The sequence below is a fragment of the Pseudorca crassidens genome, chromosome 3, assembly GCF_039906515.1.
Source record: "Pseudorca crassidens isolate mPseCra1 chromosome 3, mPseCra1.hap1, whole genome shotgun sequence".
Classification (NCBI taxonomy): Eukaryota; Metazoa; Chordata; class Mammalia; order Artiodactyla; family Delphinidae; genus Pseudorca; species Pseudorca crassidens.
The window spans coordinates 168,988,322-169,012,414 of NC_090298.1; the positions used below are offsets into that span (position 1 = coordinate 168,988,322).

The 24,093-nt window shown below is 54.9% G+C and overlaps 2 protein-coding genes across 5 annotated transcripts in view; one reads left to right on the plus strand and one right to left on the minus strand.

Moving 5' to 3' along the window:
• MYDGF (myeloid derived growth factor) lies at positions 1–13,152 on the plus strand. Of its 2 annotated transcripts, XM_067734113.1 has the most exons (6): positions 26–271; positions 1,629–1,679; positions 8,456–8,517; positions 9,877–9,958; positions 11,131–11,203; positions 12,588–13,152. In XM_067734113.1, the coding sequence occupies exons 1-6, from the start codon at positions 92–94 to the stop codon at positions 12,665–12,667; spliced, it is 528 nt and encodes a 175-aa protein (XP_067590214.1). In that variant the 5' UTR covers positions 26–91; the 3' UTR covers positions 12,668–13,152. The 2 variants fall into 2 exon arrangements, with proteins under 2 accessions (XP_067590215.1, XP_067590214.1); XM_067734114.1 differs by lacking the exons at positions 8,456–8,517; positions 9,877–9,958; positions 11,131–11,203; positions 12,588–13,152 and adding an exon at positions 4,815–8,445 and having other exon boundaries at positions 1–271.
• Positions 12,750–24,093, minus strand: part of TNFAIP8L1 (TNF alpha induced protein 8 like 1) — a 19,122-nt gene continuing 7,778 nt past the window's right edge. Inside the window, exons 2-3 of one of the 3 annotated variants that reach the window (XR_010942525.1) lie at positions 15,614–17,014; positions 12,750–13,451 (exon numbers count right to left, since the gene is read on the minus strand). Coding sequence is in view for 1 of the 3 variants with exons in the window: in XM_067734112.1 (XP_067590213.1) it covers positions 16,449–17,009 (561 nt within the window). In the remaining 2 variants the exon portion in view is untranslated. The other 2 variants (XR_010942524.1, XM_067734112.1) reach the window with 2 other exon arrangements.

Here is a 24,093-nt window from a genome sequence, read left to right on the forward strand (position 1 = left end):
TTGTCGACGCTGACGGGGCCTCCGGCGGACGCCCCACTTGTCCCTCGCCGCGCTCCGTCCGTCGCCCCTGCCCAGCGAACCTGATCCCAAGATGGCGGCGCCCAGCAGTAGAAGGAATGGCGGCGGCGGCGCCGTGAGCTTGTGGGCCGCGCTGCTCCTGGTGGCCGTGGCGCTGAGGCCGGCACGGGCGGTGTCTGAGCCCACGACGGTGGCCTTTGACGTGCGGCCCGGCGGCGTGGTGCACTCCTTCTCCCAGAACGTGGGCCCTGGGGTATGTGCCTCAGCCACCCCGGGGGCTTGAGCAATGGTGCAGGCGTAGGCAGGGCCTGGGGAGGGGGCGCGGACCGGCGGGGCGGGGTCTGGGGGGATGGGGGGAAACGGACCGGAGGGGGCGGGGCCTGAGGGGTCGCGGACCGGCGGGGGTAGGGCCTGAGGATGGAGGGCGGGACTTGGTAGCGAGGCCTGACAGAACTAAGAAGGGAGGCGGGGCTCCTGGGGGCTGGCGGCTTTGGGAAGGCTGGGTCGCTAGCCTCGTCTCTAATTCCTGTCTCATGCCCAGCGTGCCCAAGCAGCCTTATCCCCCAGACCCAGGTAACTCCCTCGCTGTTGGAGGGCAGGACGGGCCCAGAGATGGGGAGAGGGGAGCTGGAGGCTGATGGGCATATGCCTCCAGGGCCTGCAGAAGGTCGTCCCGCTGTAGCTCTGACCAGGGAGGAAGTGGACAGGCGTTGCTCTTTCCTTCCATTGCACAAGGTCCCCCCGTCTTTTTCATTGAAATGTGGGGCCAGGCCCTCCTTACCTGGAGGTAACAGGCCTGGGTCTAGTCTAGCCCGTCCCTAGCTTATTGGAGAAGTCACGTCCTCTCCCAGTCTCCTTTTCCCTGCCTGTAACAACGATATCAATCATCACTATTTGTTGAGTACTTCCTTATAACCAAAGGATATTGTGCCAAATTCTTTTTTTTTTTTTTTTTTTGCGGTACGCGGGCCTCTCACTGTTGTGGCCTCTCGCGTTGCGGAGCACAGGCTCCAGATGCGCAGGCTCAGCGGCCATGGCTCACGGGCCCAGCCGCTCCGCGGCATGTGGGATCTTCCCAGGCCAGGGCACGAACCTGTGTCCCCTGCATCGGCAGGCGGACTCTCAACCACTGCGCCACCAGGGAAGCCCGCCAAATTCTTTATGTGAGGCCTATGTTACAGATGAAGAAACAGAGGCTCAGAAAGTTTTGCACTTGTCCAAGGTCCACAGCGGAGCAGAGATGGGCCCCTAGGTGCCCCTCCTTCCAAAGTTCGTGTTCCTAGATGGGTGGGTGCTGGAGGTGGGTGTGACCTCCCCCTTCCTGCTCTTCATCCCCCAGAAGCCATCTGGATTGTTTGTCCTTACCCAGGATCTCCCAAGTAGGGAGACAGGTGTGGGAATTCCAGATCTGCAGACACTGGAAGACCTTGCAGAGCTGGCCTCCAGGGACATCGGCCAGAGGGATCTGCCTCCACCTCCTTTCTCTGAGTGCAGATACTCAAAAGCAGGATCTTCTTGATTCTGGATCTCAGAAGGACATCCTGAGACCCTGTACTTCAAGCACTAACGATTATCTCCTACCAAGACTCTTTTTTCCTTTCATTCTCTAGGACAAATATACCTGTGTGTTCACCTACGCATCTCAAGGAGGGACCAATGAGGTGAGTTGTTCAAAATTCTACGTGGTTTAGTACGACAATATCCATTGTCATACAGAGATGCTCTCTAGGGGACACTGGACATCAGACTATTCTTACCTAACCAATAAAAGACAGTGCTTAAGTTACATAATGACGGCAGATTCCATTCATAATTCCACGGAGTGAACAAACGTCTGGACAGAAGGAGGGATGTGAGACGTGACTCTGCCATTCCCATGAGTCTCTATTAGGGTATTTTGTTCATTTTCTGTGCTGAGTAACAAATTATCACAGACTGAGCAGCTTAAAACAACACCCATTTATTATCCCACGGTTCTGGAGGTCAGAAGTCCCGGTCGGCTCAGCTGGATGCTTTACAAAGCGACAATCAAGGTGTCAGCTGGGCTGGGTGTTCACCAGCAGGCTCTGGGGAGAACCCTCGTCCAGACACATTCCAGTTGTTAGCAGAATTCGGTCCCTTTCGGTGTGAAACTGAGGTCCCTAGTTCCTTGCTGGCTGTTTTCTCCAGCTGGAGGCAGAAGAGGAGGTAAGAGAGATTCAAAGCACGAGAAGGATGTAGTGCACCACAGCTGGCTTTGAGGGACCACATGGGAGGGAGGACGTGGCCTCCAGGAGCTGACAGCGGCCCTCAGCTGGCAGCAAGGAAATGAGGGCTTCAGTCCTCCAACTGCAAGGAATGAATTCTGCTGCAACCACATGAGATGGAAGAGGACCCAGAGCTCCAGGTGGGAACACAATCTGGCTGACACTTTGATGTTAGCTTATGAGACTGAGCAAAGAACCCAGCCCCACCACGTCCGGACTTCTAACCTACAGAATTGTGAGCTAATGAATGGGTATTGCTTTTTATTTATTTATTTTTTTATTTATATTTATTTTTGGCCGCGTCAGGTCTTTGTTGCTGCGCGTGGGCTTTCTCTAGTTGCGGTGGGCGGGGGCTACTCTTCGTTGCGGTACATGGGTTTCTCATTGCGGTGGCTTCTCTTGTTGAGGAGCACGGGCTCTAGGCGCGCAGGCTTCAGTAGTTGTGGCACGTGGGCTCAGTAGTTGTGGCTCGCGGGCTCTAGAGCGCAGGCTCAGTAGTTGTGACGCACAGGCTGAGTTGCTCCGCGGCATGTTGGATCTTCCCAGACCAGGGCTCAAACCCTTGTCCCCTGCATTGGCAGGCGGGTTCTTAACCACTGTGCCACCAGGGAAGTCCGGCACAGCTTTTAATGCTACTGAATTTGTGGTAATTTGTCACACAGTATAGTGAGTTGAATGAGGCCCCCCCCCATAAAGATATGTCCACATCCTAATGCCTTGAACCTGTGACACTTAAGAAAAAGTCTTTGTAGATATAATTAAGTTAAAGATCTTGAGATGAACACATTATCCTGGATTACCCGGGTGAGCCCTAAATCCAGTGGCACACATCCTTATAAGAGACACACATGGGAGATTTGATAAAAAGAAGACACACAGAGGAAAAGGCCATGTGAAGATGGAGGCAGAGGTGGAGTGATGTGGCCACAAGCCAAAGGACACCTGGAGCTACCAGAAACTGGAAGATGTAGGAAGGATTCTCCCCTGGGGCCTCCAGAGGGAACACGGCCCTGCCCACACCTTTTTTTTGGACTGCTGGCCTCTAGACTGTGAGAGAACAGATTTCAGCTGTAAGCTACCAAATTTGTGGTGATTTGTTCCAGCAGCCCCAGGAAACGAATACACACAGCAATAGTTTACTGTTACAGCCAGTAATGCACCATTACAGATAAATACTCTGAGGATAAAATACTGTTGTTAAATTCTGGCTAGACACCGCCGCTTGGTTCTGTCTGAAGGGAAGGCAGCACACGTGTTTGAGAAGAGACACAAAACAGACTTTCTCCTCGTGATTGTTAGAAAGAATGAAAGATAATTGAAAAGGAAGAATTAATTGTCACTGCGAAAGTCAGTGTAAAGCATCTTTTGTACCCGTAAATTGTGCTTTCCTCCCCAACCCTCAGACTGTAGGGAACACTACTGTCCTTTCAGAATAGTCTATGGCACTGTGTCCCCTAATAATGGAGAGTCCCAGAGATGGAGGCTGCCTGGGGACTGCTCCATGTTTGCCTGCCACGTGCCTGCCCCTCCCAGCATCCTGGTTCTGAGTACATCTCTTCCCCCCAACTCCCGGACTTAGGGCAGCACATTAAAATGGGCAAGAGCGGGAATTCCCTGGGTCCAGTGGTTAGGACTCGGTGCTCTCACTGCCGTGGCCCCAGTTTCGATCCCTGGTCAGGGAACTAAGATCCTGCAAGCCGGGCAGTGCGGCCAAAACCAAAAAAAAAAAAGGGTGAGAGCGAGTCCGCCTGCTCCACCGGGCACTGCTGACTTTAGAGGCGGGGTCGCTCTCTGTGGGGGGCTGTCCTGGGCAGCCTCCCTGGCCCCCACCCACTCGATACCAGCAGCCGCCCCACCCAGTGTGCGCTGGGGGACAAAAGTGAAAACCACTGGGCAAGAGTGACATGAAATGCACTCCTTATTTTGCATATTTCCAGTTTGTAAGTAAAAGTAAATGATTCCGAGCAACAGTATTTTATGTCATTTATTTATTTTTTTGGCCACACCACGTAGCATGTGGGACCTTAGTTCCCCGACCAGGGATTGAACCGGCGCCCCCGGCATTGGAAGCGCCGAGTCCTAACCACTGGACCGCCAGGGAAGTCCCCCAGCAACAGTATTTTAACAAAATGTAGCAAACGCCTGGTGACACCCTTCCCAGCAGTGTCACCAGGGGGTGGCAGCTCTGCTGGGGAGCATCGCCGCCCTTCCGCCTGCCTCCAGGACAGCAGGCATCCTGCGATCATCCGCCCCTTCCTTGGCCACCTCCAGGCCTTGCTGCTTCTCCAGGTGGTCCACTCCATTATGGGATGGTGACAAGTGGTGGAACATTCTCCCTTGGTCCAGGCCCCTTGGTCCAGCCATGCCCTGCCACGAGCTCCAGATCCTTCCCAAAGCGCCTTCCTCCCCCAGTCAGCCCTTTCCATGCCTCCTTTGTTGTGTAGATGATCAATTTGTTATACAATAAAATTGTGATAGCACCATCGCCTTGGTGTTTGTCGGGCGGCCCGCAATGTGCTGAGACAGATACACGTCTCGTTTCCTCTTCAGAACCCCAGGAGGCTGTCCTTATCCCCGCCTCACACACGAGGACACGGTGGCTCAGAGACTGAAGACTGCCCTGGCTCCCCCAGCTGGGACGTGACCAAGGTCCCCAAGGCGCAGGCCCCTGACCGCCGCCCTGAGCCAGGACATGCCCCGCGTCACCAGCAGCTCGGAAAAGAACGCCCGCGCCTCCCTAACGGAACCCTTGGGATGGACAGTCCACTGCAGCGTAGGGGGAGAGAGCTAGGCTCACTCTTGGAAAGGTGGCTGGGTCACAAATTCTAAAACGAGCATCAGGCTTGATTCTGCCGTTTCGGGCATCCTCAAGGAAACACCTAAGAGCCCAGCAGACACGTCTAGCACCCACTTGTTCCAGCAGCACCAGCCTAGAACTGTGATCATCAGACACCACGGGCCGACTGCAGAGCTGCGTGCGTGCGGTGCGACCCACGGGCTCTCTGGCTGCTGGCCTGCCGCCCGCTTAGGAGCAAACAGCCGGCCGGATTCTCAGCAAACATTCAGGGGCCGTCCAAGATGTTCTCCGGGATCCGCTTGGCCACACTTGGGGGCCCTGCCAAGATGCCCCTCGGAGCAGCTGGAACGGAAGCCCCAGAGGCCCAAGTGGCACTTCTCTAGAGCCATCGTCAACAGGGGAAATGGGTCTGTGGTCTGGGCTCCCAGGGGGCCCGGGATGCAGGCTGGGCCTGGGGAGAGTGGGAGGCCAGGCTGCTTTGACAGTGGTTCGTTTCTCCAGAGGGTCACCTGAGAGGCCGGCTGGTGCCGGGTGACAGCAGGCACAGCGTTATTCATGATCTCAGTGCCGGCCAGCATCCTGAGCGGCCAGAGAGCTCGTCCAAGGTTGCCGGGAATGCGGCCACTTGGGAAGACTGGCCCTTTCTTATCAAGTTAAACATACGACCCCATGCTTCCACTCCTCGGTATCTCCCCGTTAGAAATGAAAACTTATGTCCACACAAAGCTTGTACGTGAATGTTCGTAGCAGCCTGATTCATAATAGCCAACAAGTGGAAACAACCCAAGTGTCCCCCAGCTGATGATGGATAAACACAGTGTGGTCCCTTCACACATGGGAACATCAGTCAGCCGTGAAAAGGGGTGAAGCACTGACACTCGCTACAACGTGGATGGACCCTGAGAACACGATGCTCAGTGAGAGAAGCCAGACACAGAAAGACCCAGAGTGTGTGATTCCATTGATGGGAAACGTCCAGAACAGGCAGATCCACAGACACAGAGGGTGGGTTCATGGTTGTTGGGCTGGGGGAGGAGATGGGGGTGTGCCTGCTCATGGGGATGGGACTTCTTTGGGGGGTGATGAGAATTAGATACAGGTGATGGTTGCACAGCTCTGAATATACTAGGTAGCATTGAAGCACGCACTTTAAAAGAGCATATCGTCTATACATGTTTTATTTTTTAATGTAAATTTATTTATGTATTTTTGGCTGCATTGGGTCTTCGTTGCTGCGTGCGGACTTTCTCGTTGCGGCAGGTGGGGCCTACTCTTCATTGCGGTGTGCAGGCTTCTCATTGTTGTGGAGCACAGGCTCTAGGCGCGCGGGCTCAGTAGTTGTGGCACGCGGGCTTAGTTGCTCCGCGGCACGTGGGATCTTCCCAGACCAGGGTTCGAACCCACGTCCCCTGCATTGGCAGGAGGATTCTCAAACACTGTGCCACCAGGGAAGCCCCATATTGTATGTTATGTAAACTGTTTCTCAATAAAGCTGTTAAAGGCAAGTGAATTATTGATATACGTGTAGCCACATGGGTGAATCTGATATGCGTTAGGCTGAGTGAGACTGACCGGCGCAGGAGACCATGTCCTGTGTGATTCCACTCAGGTGGCATTTTGCAAAGGCACAACTATGGGGACAGAGCAGATCAGTGGTTACCGGGAATTTGCAGGAAGGGGTTGACTCCAGAGGGATGGAGGAGAGATAACTGGGAAGATGGAACTGATCTGTATCTTGATTGGGCGGTGGATACACAGTGTGTGCATTTGTCAAAACTCATAGAACAGACACTGAAATGGGTCCATTTCACCATCTGTTACTTGTCTCCTAATAAAAAATAATAGCGGTTACCAATTACCTGTCCTCGATTACACCCAGCCACTTAGATCCTGAGCCCCCTAGCCTCCCAGAGAAGGTCACAGAGGCTCGGGCTGAACAGGCTGCCCCAAAACACACCGTCGTTTGAGTGTCTGATGCCAAAACCTGAGCCTTACCAAGGGCACCTACTGCCCACCCCGGCCTGCGGCCTCGAGACCAAGGTCAAGTTCATATAACAAGACCACTCAGAGGGATGTTGACCCTATTGCTAAGAAGCTCTTGGTTTAAATTTTGTTTGCTTTCATAATTTAAAAATAAAATGTTTAAATGTTTGCCTCGGGACTTCCCTGGTGGACCAGTGGTTAAGACTTCAAGCTCCTAATGCCGGGGGGCCCAGGTCCGATCCCTGGTTGGGGAACTAGATCCTGCATGCATGCCAACTAAGACCCGGCACAGCCATATAAATAAAGAAATAAATATTAAAAAAAAAAAAAAAAAGAAGCCTCATTTTCATGAATCTTTTAAGAGCTATGGAAAACCATCCCAGATATATTTCACAGCGTAAAACTGTTTCCGGGCGCTTAGAGGCCTGGAGCCGTGGGCAGGAGTTTTTAAATAGAAAATAAATGTGTTGGGCAGGTCCCCTTGCCCTGCCTGCCCTACCTGAGTAATTGGCTTCTACCTTCCTGCTGCAGGCAAAAGACTTCCAAGTCACCGTTTACTCCCATTGTAATTAACATACAAATGGCCTTGTTTCTATTAATGGAAAAGCTCTGGCGTTTAACCAGATGATCAGCAATTGGATTCCACCTTTACTCTCAGGAGAGGATGGGACACTCTCATTTTCCTAGCAAAATGCAAAAACGCTGCAGGTCACCAGACCTTGCGTTTGGCCGGATTTTCAGAGGCCCTGAAAATGAGAATAAACTGGTAGCGGTGTGTTTTGGAACCATTTAAAATTTTTTTTTAAATTTAATTTTTTTAAAAAGCTAACACAGGGACTTCCCTGGCGGTCCAGTGGTTAGGACTCCACGTTTCCACTGCAGGGGGCATGGGTTCGATCCCTGGTTGGGGAGCTAAGATCCCGCATGCCATGTGGCCAAAAAAATAAAAATAAAAAAGCTAACACACGTCATTCAAAAAGAAAAAAACATAAAAAGCTCTCCAGCGCCTTCTGTCGGCCCAGTTCCCACCCACGTCCTACATGTAACCGGGGTTATTAAAATCTTGCATCTTCTCTGAGGACTGCTCTGTGCTTATGCAAGCAAGCATGGGTGTATTGTCTTTCCTTCTTTTATTTTTGTTTTTATCTTTCCCAGTAGACTTTATTTTTTACAGCAAAATGGAGCGGAAGGCACAGAGATTTCCTGTATACCCCTGCCCCCCAACCATCGCCCACCAGAGTGGGACGTTTGTGACAGTCGTTGATGAACCTACACGGACACGTCATCACCCCAAGTCCAGAGTTGCCATCAGGGTTCACTCCTGGTGTGCTGTGTGCCGTGGGCTTGGACAGACATATAATGATGGCGAGGCTGTGTGTCCCGGACTGACCTGCCTGTCCTCTCTCCCCAGAAGTGGCAGATGAGTCTGGGGACCAGCGAAGACCAGCAGCACTTCACCTGCACCATCTGGAGGTGAGCGAGGGTCCGGTGTTGGGAGCTCCTCCCGGACGAGACACCTTCGTTCTGGGTGGTACCCATACTGACGGTGTCCTGCGCCCCTGGAGGGTCGCAGGCGGGAGAGGGGGTGCCGTCCAGTGTGGGACTTGAGGGCAAGGAGGGCCTCCCGGGGAAGCACGTTGACACTGAGGCCCAAGGGGGGCGGGGGGGACTGAGAGGTGGCGTCCAGGCAGCGGCTGCAGCCCCGGGAGCGGGGCCGGGCTCCCCAGATGCCACCCCCTTCATGGTCACCTCAGTTACATTCCTTGCTCAAGGGCTTCATCTCCCGCTGTGCCCACCCTTTTCATAATCCCACTTCCTGGAGCCCAGCTCCATGAGCCCGAGAATGGGGTGTTGGGTCCTCTGACGGGGCGGAGGGTGATGGAGCTTCACCAATTCCTGGCCCTTCTCCCCTGGGCCTCACGGCCTGGAATATGTCGCCCAAGCAGAACAGATTTCTCAAGCATTTGCCACGCGCCTGGCGTAGAAGTCCCAGCCGCGTTCTCACCCTCATGGGACCGGGGTCAACATAGGGGACGGATCAAGAAGTGGGGCACGGAGAGCAGCGACAGTGACATTTAGTTGAAGAAGGCGCTTGCAGGCGTTGGCGCAGAATCCCCGTCCCCTGCTCGACGCGTTGCAAGCCGCAGGCGTTTTAGTGCCAAGTATTGCTGGGGAGCTTCTCGTGGGGGCGGAGGCCCTGCGCCCTCAACACGCGACGGTCATCCCCGCTGAGAGGGGAGGCCCTGTCTGTGCCCCTTCCCAGCCTCAGAGGGAAGCATCCCAGAGGCAAGGAGCCGGGGGGGGGGACTCCCTAATTACAGGTTAGTAATCAGGGCTGCGTCCCCCCGCCAGTAGACCACCGTCTCACACAGGCTTGTGAGCACCAGCCCTCCACCTGGGCACAGGCCCAGGCCGCACTGGCCCAAAGCAGGGTCCTCAGCCTGCAGCCTCTTAGCTGACCACCCAGTGGCCCCCCAAGGACACGCTCAGCCCCAGACACCCTGCCGTTCCTAGTTAACCCCCATACTTCTCACCCCCGGGATGTGGCCCGGCCTCACCCCTAGTGCACACGTGGGATGTTGTCCACTGGATGGGAAGTGTTCTGTGAGTGGATGCGAGAGGCCCCGTTCTAGAACAGCTCCTACCCAGAAGGGGAAAGAGGCTTGTCCATCAGCGAGTCGGAAGAGCATCCTGGCAAAGAGGAAAGAGTGGATCACATTGAGGGCGCCCCATCCGTCCTTCCCAGAAACGCCTGGCAGCAGATCCCATCTTGGAGAGCAGGTGGGGGCACGCAGCCCTGGGCTGACGCTGTCGCCCGACCTTTCTTCGCAGGCCCCAGGGCAAGTCCTACCTGTACTTTACGCAGTTCAAGGTGGAGGTGCGGGGTGCTGAGATCGAGTACGGCATGGCCTACGTGAGTGTCACCTGCACACGGGGTGGCCGCCTGGCTGGGCCACCATGGACTGCAACTTGGAGACCCCGGGGGGTTGGGGGGGAATGAGGAGAGGGACACCAAGCCCTTAGAGGGAGGCCTGGTGGCGCGGGGGGCCGGGGTTACGGTGCCCAGAGGGGAACCTGGCTGACCCCCAGAGACACCTGGCCTCCCTCCTGTAAGGCCCGCCGGCCTCCCACCAGTGCCCCCTGCTGGCAAAGCCAACAGGAAGTCGGGGGCAAGGGGGCTCAGCCCTGGGACAGGGGCAGCGAGGGCGGAAGTTGGCCCAGGGGGCAGGTGGGCAGCTCATTGGTGTCGGGAGGGCCCCACGCCCCTTGGCTCCAGTGACCTGTGGTTCACAGGCCAGCCAGCACCTTCTGCTGCACTCCTGACCCCCATGGCCCCTCCAGAGCCCAGCCACTCTGCAGAGCCCACCCCTGCTTCTTCATCTGGGTCAGAAACAGTTTGAAAATCACCTTATCAGTCCCAGAAGCAGAACCAGTAGGAGACAGGCATTAAGAGATTCACTGCCAGGAATCGGCCTCCACTGTGGGAGCCTGGCTTTGGGGGTTTCCTCCAGGGAAGCCTCAGCTCTGCCCTGAAGGCCCTCCCCCGATTGAATCAGGCCCGCCCAGGCCCCCGAGGATAATCTCTTTTACTTAAAGTCAGCTCAGGATGAGCCTCTGTCACATCTACAAAATTCCCTCCCAGCAACCCCAGCAAAGGTCTGATTGTATAACGGGGACTGTGGCCGCTCCAATGACACATCAGACTGCCCATCACACCGTTAACTAATCGCTCTCTGGGGTCCCTTCTTACTTTGAAACTCTATTATTTTTACTGATTTGAAAAAGACACAATTCTGCTGTTTAAAAATTACATGCAAGAAGAGACTGCCATGCTAGTATCATTTCCATAAATTAACTAAAAAAAAAATTCCCTTCGATTTGCAGGGAAGGCATGAAGTTTTAAGCTAGTTGACAATCTCTTAAGTGGATTAACCCACTGCTTCTGCCGGATTCTCTTTTATGTGCTTAAAAAAGCATCTCGCGGCCCTTCAGCAGAAGCATGCAGCTTTAGTCTCTGCTGCTCTGCAAAGCAAAGCGAGCCGTGTTCCTTCCCCATTAGAAAAGTTTCCACTTGTTCCCTTTCAGTCGAAAGCTGCTTTTGAAAGAGAGAGCGATGTGCCCCTGAAAAACGAGGAATTTGAAGTGACCAAAACAGCAGGTACGTAGAGGGGTTTGTGGAGCTGGAATCTAGGTTCTCAAGCAGGGAGGGGGTGAGAGAGGGGACAAGACCCCCGCTAGAGGGCGATCCAGGGGCCCTGTGGTGAGAGGAGGCTGCCATCCCTAAACGGCTTCCGCAGAGGGCCACCTAGTAAATATTTTCGGCTTTGGGGCCCCCTTTGAAACAACTCGACCCAGACCCCGTAAGGCAAAGTCAGCCATAAGCCACTAGTCTGTGAATGGGGGTGGCTGCCTTCTAATAAAACTTTATTTCGTGAACACTGAACTGTGAATGTCATATCGCAGGACGCCATTTTTCCTGTGATTTTCCTTAAACTATTTGAAAGTGTAGAAACCACCCTTCGCCCACGGGCGGCAGGCACACTTGCCCAATCCCTAGCAGAGAACGGAGAGCATGAGAGTCTGTCCTCAGAGAGCTGCGTCCTGGGACACTCAGCGACACTCAGCTCCATAGGAGGCCAGGGAGCAGGGGGCCGCGGGGTCTGACGCCTACACAGCCTGGCCGTCCTGGGCTCCGTGACAGCTTCCAGCAGCGCAGTCGGGACCTTGTGCATGCATGACACGGGAGGCGGGGGTCACCTCCTGGGGCCCCGAGACCCCCGTGGCCTCTGACCCCATTCAGCTGTAGCCATGCAGGCCAGATGCCGAGCAGAAAGAGGGGCGGTAGGCGCCTGAGTTGGGGCTCAGGGTGCGAGAGCAAGGGGGGATGAGTGGGTGAGACAGTGAACACGGGGCTGAGCCGAGTCGGGGGGCCCCGAGGGTCCTGAAGGACGGGGGAGAGATGAGATGAGCAACCCATGTGGCCGTGGACGTCACCAGGCACCAGAGGGGAGGGGAGGGGAGTGGGCGGCACGAGCGGGGCTATTAGGAGGGCCTGGAAGGCGGCCCAACCTGCCCGCAGGTCCTCCGGGTGGGGGCAGGGGCCCGTTTAGAGTGGAGATCAAGGACAGAGGGGATTGGGTTGCTGCAGACCCTGAGCTCCAGGGAGCATAGATGGTGAGGATGGACAGGGAGTGGGGGGCAGGCTGGGTGTGCAGAGCAGGGGGCGGCCAGGTTCCCTGACCCTGCCCGAAGAGCATCAGACACGTTTGCCAGTGCAAACCTCCAAACCCCAGCCATTCTCAGTGTGGCAAAAATGACCACGGCTCTTCCCACGTCGACATCTCCCATGGCCTCCCACTGCCCTCAGGACAGGCCCACAGCCTCCCCGCCTTTCTCCTATCCCTCACCCGTAAGACATACAGGGCCAGGGGCCTTTCCCTGTGGAGTCCACTCGGAGACTGCTCCCATCGTTGCCCGCACCCGGCTCAGGACCCGGAGGATTTGCAGAGGCGAGGGCTGACCGAGGGTTTCTTCTTTTGCAGTGTCCCACAGGCCCGGGGCCTTCAAGGCTGAGCTGTCCAAGCTGGTGATCGTGGCCAAGGCGACACGCAGTGAGCTGTGACCAGGAGTCCCTTTGAGGGTGGCTTTTCCTCACCTCCGCTGCAGGAGCTGGGCCCCATGAGGGCCCAGTACTGGTTTTCTTGGGGGGTGGGGGCTGTTAATTTTCTGCCCAGGCTGATGTCGCCCCGTTCCGAGGGCTTTGCAGGGCAGCTGAGGCGCCAGGGCAGAGTCCGGAGGACCAGGACTCTCCTGGCTCCCACCTTCCCCTCCCCACGAGGAGTGTGGCTCTGAGACCCACTGCTCTTCTTATCAGAAGAGGCGTCAGGGCACAAGGTGGGGCTCACGGGGGTCACAGCTTTTCTGAAGCCAGCAACGTCTCCCCTGGATCAGGGCAGGCTCCAGGATGCTCCTGGGGGGGAGCCGTCCTGCTGCTCTCTGACCCTAAGCCAGCTGTTTGCTTGTCATCCCCCAGGGGACCAACTTTCAGACTAACTGGGCAGAAGTGAAATGTTCTTTCATATTTAAATAAAGACAATTAAAAAGCAACCACACAGTCTTGGCATCTGGCACTGGTGCCCACCTGGCTGGGCACGTGGGGCTGGGGGCCCCTACTTCCCTTCGCTGCCGGAGACGTAAAGCTGCATCACCCTGGGCACAGGGACTTTTCTGCAGGCGCAGACGTGCGGGTCCCGAGGCAGCTGGACCTTGCCGAGCCCACAGGGCCACGCCCAGCAGAGGGTGAGCGCTCCAGGGCAGACCTGCTCTTCTGCATCCTGTGGTTGGCTCTGCTTACTTTTTTTTGAGGTCGGATTGCAGCTCGGTGACTTTAAAAAAGAAACAAAAACCTGCAAGCAAACCAAAATAAATAAACGACATCCCCAAAGGCCTCAGCCACTCAGGGGAGCCTGGTCTCCCAGCAGCAGGGCCTGGGAGTCTGACCCCCACTGGACTGTCACCCTGACCTCTGACTGTGAGGAAAGAAACCATGTGGCCATGGAGCGGGTCCTTGATGATCAGAATCACCACGTTGGGGCGACTGAGGCCTCTCTGTTCCTGTCACTCACCTGGCCCTCCCTCATGCCACCCAGGAGCCCGGTGCTGCTGTGACCCCACCTGCCGGGGCCTCAGCGGTGCTGATGTAGGAATGGCTCCAGAGAGAGGCGCAAGCAAGATGAACAGCTGTTCCCAGAATCACTGAGGGGGACCTTGGGCCCACGGTACTCGGGGCAGGGGCGGGGCACCAGCAGCCTCAGTGGTCAAGCGCACACGATCTGCACCACACCTCGTGAGCAGCTCTGGAGGCACACACGTCCTCCGGGAGGCTCACTCCACCGAGCACGGCGACCTGCAGTTCTCAACAGGGCCCAGGAGATGATTGCCCAGGGCCTCCTGCCAAAACCAGGCAGCTGGACACAGGCGGAGACGATGGTGCACCCTGGGCCCCGAGGTGTGTGAGGGCCAGACCCTGGCTGAGAGGGATATTGATTCTTCTATGGTCAGCCTGGAGTCACTTGCCACTTCCAAGTACTGGGCGCCAGCAGGGATGCAGAGCGGTAGGTGCAATGTGCTGGGACGCAGCAGGGCGCCTCTGGACACAGAGAAGCTTCCCCTTTACTCCATGTGATGTGCGCGTGTGCCTTTACGGAGCTTTCTGGTGAGCGAAGCCACCCGGCCCCAGGACCTTTGGTCATTATGAGGAGCTGGACTGAGCCCTGTTTGGGCTGCAGAAGCCAAGCTCTGCCACCTCTGCTAGTCTGTCCTCCAACGCAGCGGGAATCAAACCTGCCAACAGGCTGCGGGTGTGTGACGTTTATGTGCAACCTTGATTCAAAACGCAAAAACCCTAGGTGGGTGAGAGCAAACTGTCAGATGCTTTTATTTACATAGTTTTGTAGCGCTCTTTGGTTTTTTAAAATTAAATCTCAAGTGTATAAAAAGAGTCCAGACAGGTACAAAGCCTTATCACATGGATATATGCCTGCAGAGCAGAGGGCAAAGGATTTCATGTGGGGCTTCTCAGCGTAATCAAAATGCACGACTGTTCATTTGAAGATGTCTTTTGACCCAAGATAAGAGGGAAAGTTTGCCTTGGAAGTGGAGGGCAGAGGTAGGAACAGCTGGCTCCTGAGTGAAAGCCTTTGACTTTTTCAGAGCAGCAGAAACCAAACAGAGAAACGCTGCCCTGAATCTGGGGTCCTAATCTATCAGCCAGCCCCTCATGCCGTGGAGAGGCAAAAGGGAGTGGTGGGGACTGTGGCAAAACAAAGACGGGCAACCTCTATGCAGCTTCACCATTGGGCAGTGCGGGCGCGTTTTCTAGAGAACCGCCAAGATCAAGATCGGGACGTGCTATTTCCTTGGTTTTAAGTGTTGGCAACTAATTCCAAATGTCTCAAACACTGGATGGGGCTAAGCAAACCCATCTTCTTGCCTAATAAGGCCTGCAGGCCTCCTGTTTGCAGTCTTTGCCCTAAACAGACCAGGTTCTGCAAAAATAGACATCGTTCCCCCGCTCCCCACTGAGTGCCCAAAATAACCTTCCCGGCCCCGACATGGCCAGACCTGCAGCCGGGTTTCGCATTTTTAAAACCCATGCCCACTTCTGACAAATCACAAATAATGCTCCCACACCCCAACGTGTCCATCCACGCCCCAAGTTAAGAGTCGCCACACCAGCGTTGCCAAAGCCAAGAGTTGTTGAGCTTTGTTTCTGAGGCCCGTCTTATAAAAACAATTGTTTGTTTGTTTTCCAAATATGAAATCATCATTTAAACACATGCACGCATCTCAGACAGCTTTCCCCTGACACCCTGCACGGGGGGCACGCTCCGTTCCTCTCCCATGTGGGAGTCTGGGCCACGCTGCCAACCAGAGGGAGGAGGCGTCCTCACTGACACACCTGCACCCACCGCGGCCCTCGCGTGGCTCCCAGGGCCCATTTCCTGGTCTGCGGAACAAAGTACCCCAGCCTGGGAGGCTGAAACAACAGAAGCTTGTTCGCTCTCACCTCTGGAGGCCTGAGATCAAGGGGTCAGCGGGGCTGGTTCCCTCCGAGGGCTGTTCCAGGCTCTCTCCCAGCTTCTGGGGGCGGCTGGCAGTCCTTGGTGTTCCTTGTCGTTCAGACACCGCCCCCCAGTCTCTACCACCACCGTCATATAGCATTGTCCTCTGAGTCTGTGTCCAAATGTCTCCTTCTCAAGCACGCCACTCAGAGTGGATTAGCCACCCTTGCTCCAGTATGAACTCAACTAATCACATCTGCAATCACCCTATTTCTAAATAAGGTCATATTCAGAGGCCCTGGGGCTTAGGACTTCGAGGAACTTGGGGCGGGCGAACAGCTCACTGTGTAACACTCCCTTTCTCCTGGTTCCCCATGATCCTCTCTGTGGGAATGCAAAAGCCCTGGCAACATTATGAAGTGGGAAGCCGCCAGCTGTCAGAGACACCAAGTGATCTGAGGGGTTCAGACCGGTGGCTCAAGGGTTACTGTGCAGACGGTGCGCCGGAGCAGGCAGTGGTCTCCAGGTTTCCCCGGGAGGCTGCTGGCGCAGGCAGGCCGTGCCAGGCTCCGCGCTGAGTTCCTCTCCCCACGGAGACTGGGCCGGAGGAGGAGAGGTGACCTGGGTCCTTAGAGCTGCAGAGGCGGGCGCGCGCGCGAGTGTGTGTGTGTGTGTGTGTGTGTGCGTGCGTGTGTGTGTGTGTGTGCGTGTGTGTGTGTGTGTTGGGCGGGGTGGTTTTGGCCAGAGTCAGACTGGGAGAAAAGAGGTTAAACCCCCCCCCCCGCAAGCCCCGCCCCCAGCGGGAAGCCGGAACGAGGAGGTCGGAGGTCAGGTCGGAGGTCATATGCTCTCCTCGTCCAGCAGCCGGGTGAGACCCTCGCAGATCCTGCGCAGGTGGGAGCGGTAGGGCTCAGCCGGGCCGTAGAGCGCGGCGAGGAAGTCGCAGTCAGCCAGGTGGCCGAACACGTGGTTGATGCGGCCGTGGGACTTGGCGGTCAGGTGCGCGCCCGCCGCCTGGTGCAGCAGGTCCCGGCACTCAAGCAGGGCGGCGGCCAGGACGCGCCGGTCGAAGGTGAAGTCCACCTGGTGGAAGCTGACGGCGGTCATGGCCAGGCGGCGGGCCTGCTGCCGGAAGCGCTGCAGCCGCGCCAGCTCCTCGCCGCCCAGCTGCCCGCTGCGCAGCAGGACACCCAGCTTCACGGCCACCTTGACCAGGTTCTTGACCACCTTCTGGGCCTCCTTGCGGCTGCGGGTGAACTCCTTGGTGGCGCGGTACAGCTCGTCCAGCACCTCGCTGCTGGTGTCGTCGATGAACGCGGCCGCTACCGCTCTGGATGCCATCTTGCTCAGGAGCTTCTTCTGGGCCTGGAGGGCCAGGCTCTTGGTGCTGAAGGTGTCCATCCGCCCTGCGCGGGGGTGGGAACACAGATCCGCCGTCAGCCCGCACAGCCCGGCTGCCAGGGGCTTGCCTGGGCGGACCGCTAACGTTGGCGACCACCGTCTTCCCAATCCGGGAAATGGGCACACGCCACCAGCCTATCTCCAGGGGAGCCTGCGTGCCCATTCCACAGACCTACTGTGTGTGCCAGGACTGGGTGTACAGAGCCGACCAGCGAGCCCCCGGGAACACAGCAAGTGCTACCATCCGGGAAGCTGCAAGAGCCCATATAGCACCAGAACCCCAGCAGATCAAGATGGCCGAGGCTGACCTCCTGGAGGAAGAGACAGGTGAGAAAATGGGGAGGGCATCCCAGGCGGGAAGATCCCCATGCTCCAAGGCCTAGAGGAGGGAAATTCCAAGTAGCAGGAGCACAGAACGGCAGAAACTTGTGGAAAAAAAATAGCAAAAGCTATTTTTAGGAAAAGCTCGTTTAAAAAATAGCATTCACACTGAAGAGATGATGACCCAAGGGACCCTAAGGGAATTTGTTTCTAAAAAAAGTCAAAGGAATTAATGTGTAATGTTGAAATCTGGGCAGGGCCTTCTGTTATGGTTTATTACAGGATACTGAATCTAGTTCCCTGTGCTATACCATAGGACCTCCTCGTTGTTTGTCCATTCTGTATATACTCATTTGCATCTGCTAATCCCAAACTCCCAATCCTTCCTTCCCCTACCCACCCTCCCCCTTGGCAAACACAAGTCTGTTCTCTATGTCTGTGAGTCTGTTTCTGTTTGGTAGATAACTTCATTTGTGTCCTATTTTAGATTCCACATATAGGTTTTATCATATGGTATTTGTCTTTCTTTTTGACTTACTCCCCTTAGTATGAGAATCTCTAGGTCCATCCATGTTGCTGCAAATGGCATTATTTCATTCTTTTTCATGGCTGAGTAATATTCCACTGTGTATGTGTACCACATCTTATTTATCCATTCATCTGTCGATGGACATTTAGGTTGTTTCTATATCTTGGCTATTGTGAATAGTGCTGCTGTGAACATTGGGGTGCATGTATCTTTTCGAATTAGAGTTTTGTCTGGATATATGCCCAGGAGTGGGATTGCTAGATCATATGGCAACACTATTTTTAGTTTTTGAGGAAGCTCTATACTGTTCTCCATAGTGGCTGCAACAATTTACATTCCCACTAATAGTGTAGGAGGGCTCTCTTTTCTCCACACCCTCTCCAGCATTTGTTACTTGTAGACTTTTTAATGATGGCCATTCTGACCAGTGTGAGGTGATACCTCATTGTAGTTTTGATTTGCGTTTCTCTAATAATTAGCAATGATGAGCATCTTTTCATGTTACCTGTTGGCCATCTCTGTGTTTTCTTTGGAGAAATGTCTATTTAGTCTTCTGCCCATTTTTTGATTGGATTGTTTTTTGGTTATTGAGTTGTATGAGCTGTTTGTATATTTTGGAAATTAATGGGCAGGGCCTTCTGAATCCCACTGCTTGTGGTCCCTGGTACCAGCCCTGCAAACCCACTGTATCCTTGCTCTGCGTTGAGAAGGGGCTCAAGGTGAGTTATCACAGGGGGGGTCCAGCTTATCATTCCCCTCATCCTGCAGCTCCATGAGACAGGGTCCCAGCCCAGCCCCTGGGCTGTTCAGGGTGGAGAAGCCTAGGTACCAATCCTCCTGGCCTCCTCACCCCCTTGAGTTTACAACGGACATCCTGAGACCTTAGTCAGGCCCTGAATGAGTCAGGGGGGCAGTGACCTGGGTGGGGGTTCCCCAGGACCATTTGTGGGGTTTCTGGAAACGCATCACTCTGCTGATTCCTCTGATACAGAAATATTGACTTGCATCAGCTTCCACCCAGGAAAGGGCCAGGGAGGTGGCCAAGGTGAATGGCAGGCTGGCTCTCTGGGAACAGCGACCAGGCCTCCAACCGCAGAAGCCTGGACCTCTGTCTGTCCCTTATGTCTGACTCCTTTTGTCCTTCCTGCATGGCAGTCTTCCAGATCCCCCAGGCTCTGGAGGCTCCCCTTCCAACCACCTCCTTCCTGCAGCGCCAGAATTCTTCCTACATTGCACATCTGGGCTTAGCCCTTTCCTTGTAAGAACCAGCTGGCAGCTTCTCATGGCTCTCAGGACCAAAGCCCACACCTCATTCCAGCCCCTGCATCTTCCCTGGTGAGCTCCTATACATCCCCCAACACCTTGGCCCCCAAACCCCTGCCTCTTCTCTGGTGGACACATATACATCCCCCAAAAGCCCTGGCCCCTAAGCCCCTGCCTCTCACCCTCGCAGGTTCATCCCTCAGCTCAGCCTGGACACCACCACTTCCTCTAGGAAGCCACCCCCGAACAGCCAAACTGACAGTGAAGCACCTTCTCTGAGCCACAGAGCACCCCAGGCATCCCTCATCACTGCTCTGCCCCGCTGGCTTTGCTTCTTCCGTGGTCTGCCTCACCGCAGGCCACGGGGGAGGTAATGGGCCTGATTCCTTAACCGCTGTGTTTTTGGAGGCTCCGGAAACATCTTCCAAATGAATGAGGGAGCCTGAGACCCACCCCCAGCCCTGACCCGCTGCTGCCCCAGGCTCTGGTGGGAATCCACCCCGACCCCAGCCTCAGGCCAGCCAGACCAGGAATGCCACATGGGTGCCCCCTCAGCCACAGGAACCCCGACAAAGCCCATCTGTGTGTGAGCTCAGACCCCGGGAGAAGTCCCAAGCCTCGGCCGCCCTCTCCCTGCCCACAGAGGTCAGGACGGGCCTGGAGATGAATGACCCAGTCTTCCCTGCTCCCACAGCAGCCCCAGACCCTGTACAAAGGCTGGGCCAGAGCAGGGGTGCGGGTGACTCAGCACCGCGTGGCAGGCCCTGAGCAGCGGCGTGTGCCTATTTCATCACTTCAGCGTGGTGTTGTATTCGGCTGGTTGCCGGGTTGCAGAAGAAATTACACAGGCTCAGAGAGGCTGAGCCATTTCCCCAAGGCCACACAGCAACACAGGGACTGCCTGCCCCCACCACCTCTGCACCCCTACACTCTCTGCTTTCCCCAGCTGACTCCTGCGAGTTGCCCTGAGTCTTGTGGGGCTGTCCCCCATGACAAAACCAGCCCCAAAATTTAGGGCCTGCTCCTGGCTCTAAACTCTTGGTCAAGCAACATAACTGCCCCGTGCCTCAGTTTCCCCATCAGTAAAATGGAGGATGGTGGCTGTAAGGAGGGAGAACTACCTCCATCCTAGGGCAGAAGCTTGTGACCAACCTGAGTGTCCCGCGGGTTGTGAGCTTTCCCTGGGCAAGAGGCTGGACGCCACTGCCTGGACTTCTGACCTTCAAGCTCTATGCCATTCAGCTCCCTGAATGTAGAGACCTATTTCTCTGTGATGTTCTCTGGGAAAAAAAAGAGCAGCAGCAAGGAATAACTATGCTTCCAGGATGCCCTCTCACCTCTGTTTCTCTAGAACGTTCTATTCCATTCCCTCTACCTAGACCCCTCTCTCACCCATCACTTATCCCGTAAACTCATTCAAGTCTCAGAGTTACTGTCACCTCCTCTTGGAAGACTTCTGGATGCCCCAGGCTGGGCCAGGTGCCCCCTTGGCTCCCATGGTGCCCGGGGCATCCTCCATCACGGCCCCGAGTACCTTGGTTTCGGTGTCCATCTCCCCGGCCTGACAGCTTGGGTAGGGGCTGCATCTTTTTTTTTTTGGCCGTGTCACAGGTCATGCAGGATCTTAGTTCCCCAACCAGGGATCAAACCTCTGGCCCCTGCAGTGGAAGCACAGAGTGCTGACCACTGGACTGCCAGGGAATTCCCCTGCATCTTTCTTGTTCACGCCATGTCTCCTAACCCTAACCCAGGGCCTGGTACCCAGCAGACACCCAGTAAGTGTTTGTTGAATGTATGAGGGAAAGGATGTCTGCAAACATTGGAACCCGGGGGTGGGGGGGAACTCCCAACTCCCTGGGTCCAGCTCCCCAGTTTACAGATGGACAAATTGAGACTCAGAGAGGAGAAGGCCTTTCCCTGGATCTCAAGGACTCTGGTGCCCAGGTCTTTCTGCCTATTTGGTTGCTGTGTGACCCCAGGCAGGGTTCTGTCTCTCTCTGGGCCTTGACCTTCCCCTCTGCAAGTCCTGAGGTTGGGCGTGTTGGTTCACAGGGGAAGCCTGTCCTGTTTACCAGCTTCAGGAAGAGCCTGGGCCCTCAGCAGCAGTCCTGCCCCACACCCACCCTGCCAAGCACAGAGGAAAAGGGGCGGAGGGCGGGGGCAGCTGGAGCCTTCCCTCTTGGCCTCCACACTCCTTGCCCCTACTCCCCTTGGGGCAGTCCCCAGACCTATGACACCTGGACCAGCCCAGCTGCAATGGGTCAGCGGTCCCCACTCCCACCCCCCCGCCGCTGACCCATTGTTCTACCAGAAACGCCTCCATCCAAGCAGCCAGACAGGGAGATGACTGCTCTCCCGGGGGAGCATGCTGGGGACCAAAATAAACCCCAGCCTTCCTTCCTGCCAGCTGCGCTCATCCAAGTCCAAGGGCAGACAAGCCAGGAGGGGCCTGGCTGCACCAGGGCAGGCTTTCTGGGGCAGGCCCTTCCCAGGGACAGCGGAGGGGCTCAGCGGCCAGACAGCCAGTGTCCCTGGCCCCTGCCCACCAAATGCCAGATCACCCCACCATCGTCACAGCCAGGAAAGCCCAATAAAGCTTCAAGGGCTCGGCTGGAACACTCATTCAGTGGCTCAGTGAGCACTTAGGGAGCACCAGTTGTGTCCCAGGCACTGGGGACATAGCAGTGACCAAGAGAGATCCCGTCCCTGCCTTCCAAGAGACCCCAGCCTTCTAGACACCATGCCACCTCCTTATTACAAAAGAATTTGGGTGCCCCCATTTCCCTGAAATGGAATCCACAGGCAGTACCGTCTGTCTCCACCCGCTGGTATAAAAATAAAATTAGGGCTTCCCTGGTGGCGCAGTGGTTGAGAGTCCGCCTGCCGATGCAGGGGACACGGGTTCGTGCCCCAGTCTGGGAAGATCCCACATGCCACGGAGCGGCTGGGCCCGTGAGCCGTGGCCGCTGAGCCTGTGCGTCTGGAGCCTGTGCTCCGCGACGGGGGAGGCCACAGCAGTGAGAGGCCCGCGTACTGCAAAATAAATAAATAAATAAAATTAATATGTGGTGATAAAGGTGAGGGGGATTGTACAGGGAGGAGCTCTGGAATTTTTTTTTTTTTAATTTTTAAATTTTTTTTAAAGATTTTTTTTTTTGATGTGGACCATTTTTAAAGTCTTTATTAAATTTGTTACAGTATTGCTTCTGTTTTGGTTTTTTGGCCGCGAGGCATGTGGGATCTTAGCTCCCTGACCAGGGATCGGCACTGGACCACCGGGGAAGTCCCTAATTTTTTAATTAAAAAAAAAATTGTTTTTCAAACCCACGCCCCCTATCAGTGGAAGAGCAGATTCTTAACCACTGGACCACCAGGGAAGTCCCCGGAATGTTTCATGTTCTGTGTCTCCATCTGGGTCTACACAATGTAAAAAGTCATCGAGCTGGATGGTTACAAAGAAATGTGAATACACTAAAACCCAGAAAACTGTAAACTTTCAAAGGGTAACTTTTATGGTATGTGAGTTATATCTTGATTTTTTAAAAATCTAACATTTCTCCAAGGAAGATATATAAATGGCCAATAAGCAAGTGAAAAGATGCTCAACATCACTGGCTACTAGGAAAACAAGTCAAAATCATCATGATACATCACCTCACCCCCACTAGGATGGCCGTTTCAAAAAGACAGACAAAAGGGCTGGCAAGGATGGGAGAAACTGGAGCCCCTCATCCACGGCTGGTAGGAATAGAAAATGGTGCAGCCGCCGTGGAAAACAGTTTTTTGGCAGTTCCTCAAACACAGAGTTACCACATGACCCAGCAGTTATACTCCTAAGTACCTACCCCAAAGAGATGAAAACATACGTACACATAAAAACGTATACACACGTGGGCATAGCAGCATGATGCGTAATAACCAAAAAGTGGAAACAACCCAAATGCCCGCCAGCAGATAAATGGACAAACCAATTGTGGCCCATCCACACACTGGGATGTTATTCAATCATAAAAATGAGTGAAGCACCGACACTCACTATAACATGGATGGACCCTGAGAACACGATGCTCAGTGAGAGAAGCCAGACACAGAAGGACCCACTGTGTGTGATTCCATTGATGGGAACCGTCCAGAACAGGCAAATTCACACAGACAGAAAGTGAATTAGTGGTTTCCAGGGGCTGGGGAGCAGAGAATGGAGAGTGACTGCTAATGGGATGGGATTTCTTTTGGGGGTGGCAGAATGTTCTGGAATGTGAGCACTTTAAAATAGTGAATTTTACAATATGTGAATTCTATGTCATCAAGCTGAACACTTACTGTATACATATCAAGCGTATATAGTTTATACCTTTGTGCCCCTTACTCTATTTTATGCCTCTTTTTTTTTTTTTTTTTGCGGTACGCTGGCCCTCACTGTTGCGGCCTCTCCCGTTGCGGAGCACAGGCTCCAGATGCGCAGCCTCAGTGGCCATGGCTCATGGGCCCAGCTGCTCTTCGGCACGTGGGATATCCCCGGACCGGGGCACGAACCCGTGTCCCCTGCATCGGCAGGCGGACTGTCAACCACTGCGCCACCAGGGAAGCCCTATGCCTCATTTTAAAAACGTTAAATAAATTGGGACTTCCCTGACAGTCCACTGGTTAAGACTCCCCGCTTCCACTGCAGGGGGTGCGGGTTGGATCCCTGGTCGGGGAACTAAGATCCCACATGCTGCTCAGCACGGCCAAAAAAAAAAAAAAATTTAAAAATCACGATTTGGCCCAAGCAGTAATACAAACAGAAATAAAAGGATTACAGGGACTTCCCTGGTGGCGCAGCGGCTATGAATCTGCCTGCCGATGCAGGGGACACGGGTTCAGCCCTGGTCCGGGAAGATCCCACATGCTGCGGAGCAACTAAGCCCATGTGCCACAACTAGTGAGCCCGTGAGCCACTACTGAAGCCCATGGACCTAGAGCCCGTGCTCC

What these genes read in the sequence shown, in the direction of transcription:
- MYDGF (XM_067734113.1), top strand. Translation starts at nt 92, where the DNA reads ATGGCGGCGCCCAGCAGTAGAAGGAATGGCGGCGGCGGCGCCGTGAGC. An exon ending in CTCAAGGAGGGACCAATGAG is followed by an intron (nt 1,680 to 8,455) that starts GTGAGTTGTTCA and finishes CTCTCTCCCCAG; the next exon opens with AAGTGGCAGATGAGTCTGGG. An exon ending in TTCACCTGCACCATCTGGAG is followed by an intron (nt 8,518 to 9,876) that starts GTGAGCGAGGGT and finishes CTTTCTTCGCAG; the next exon opens with GCCCCAGGGCAAGTCCTACC.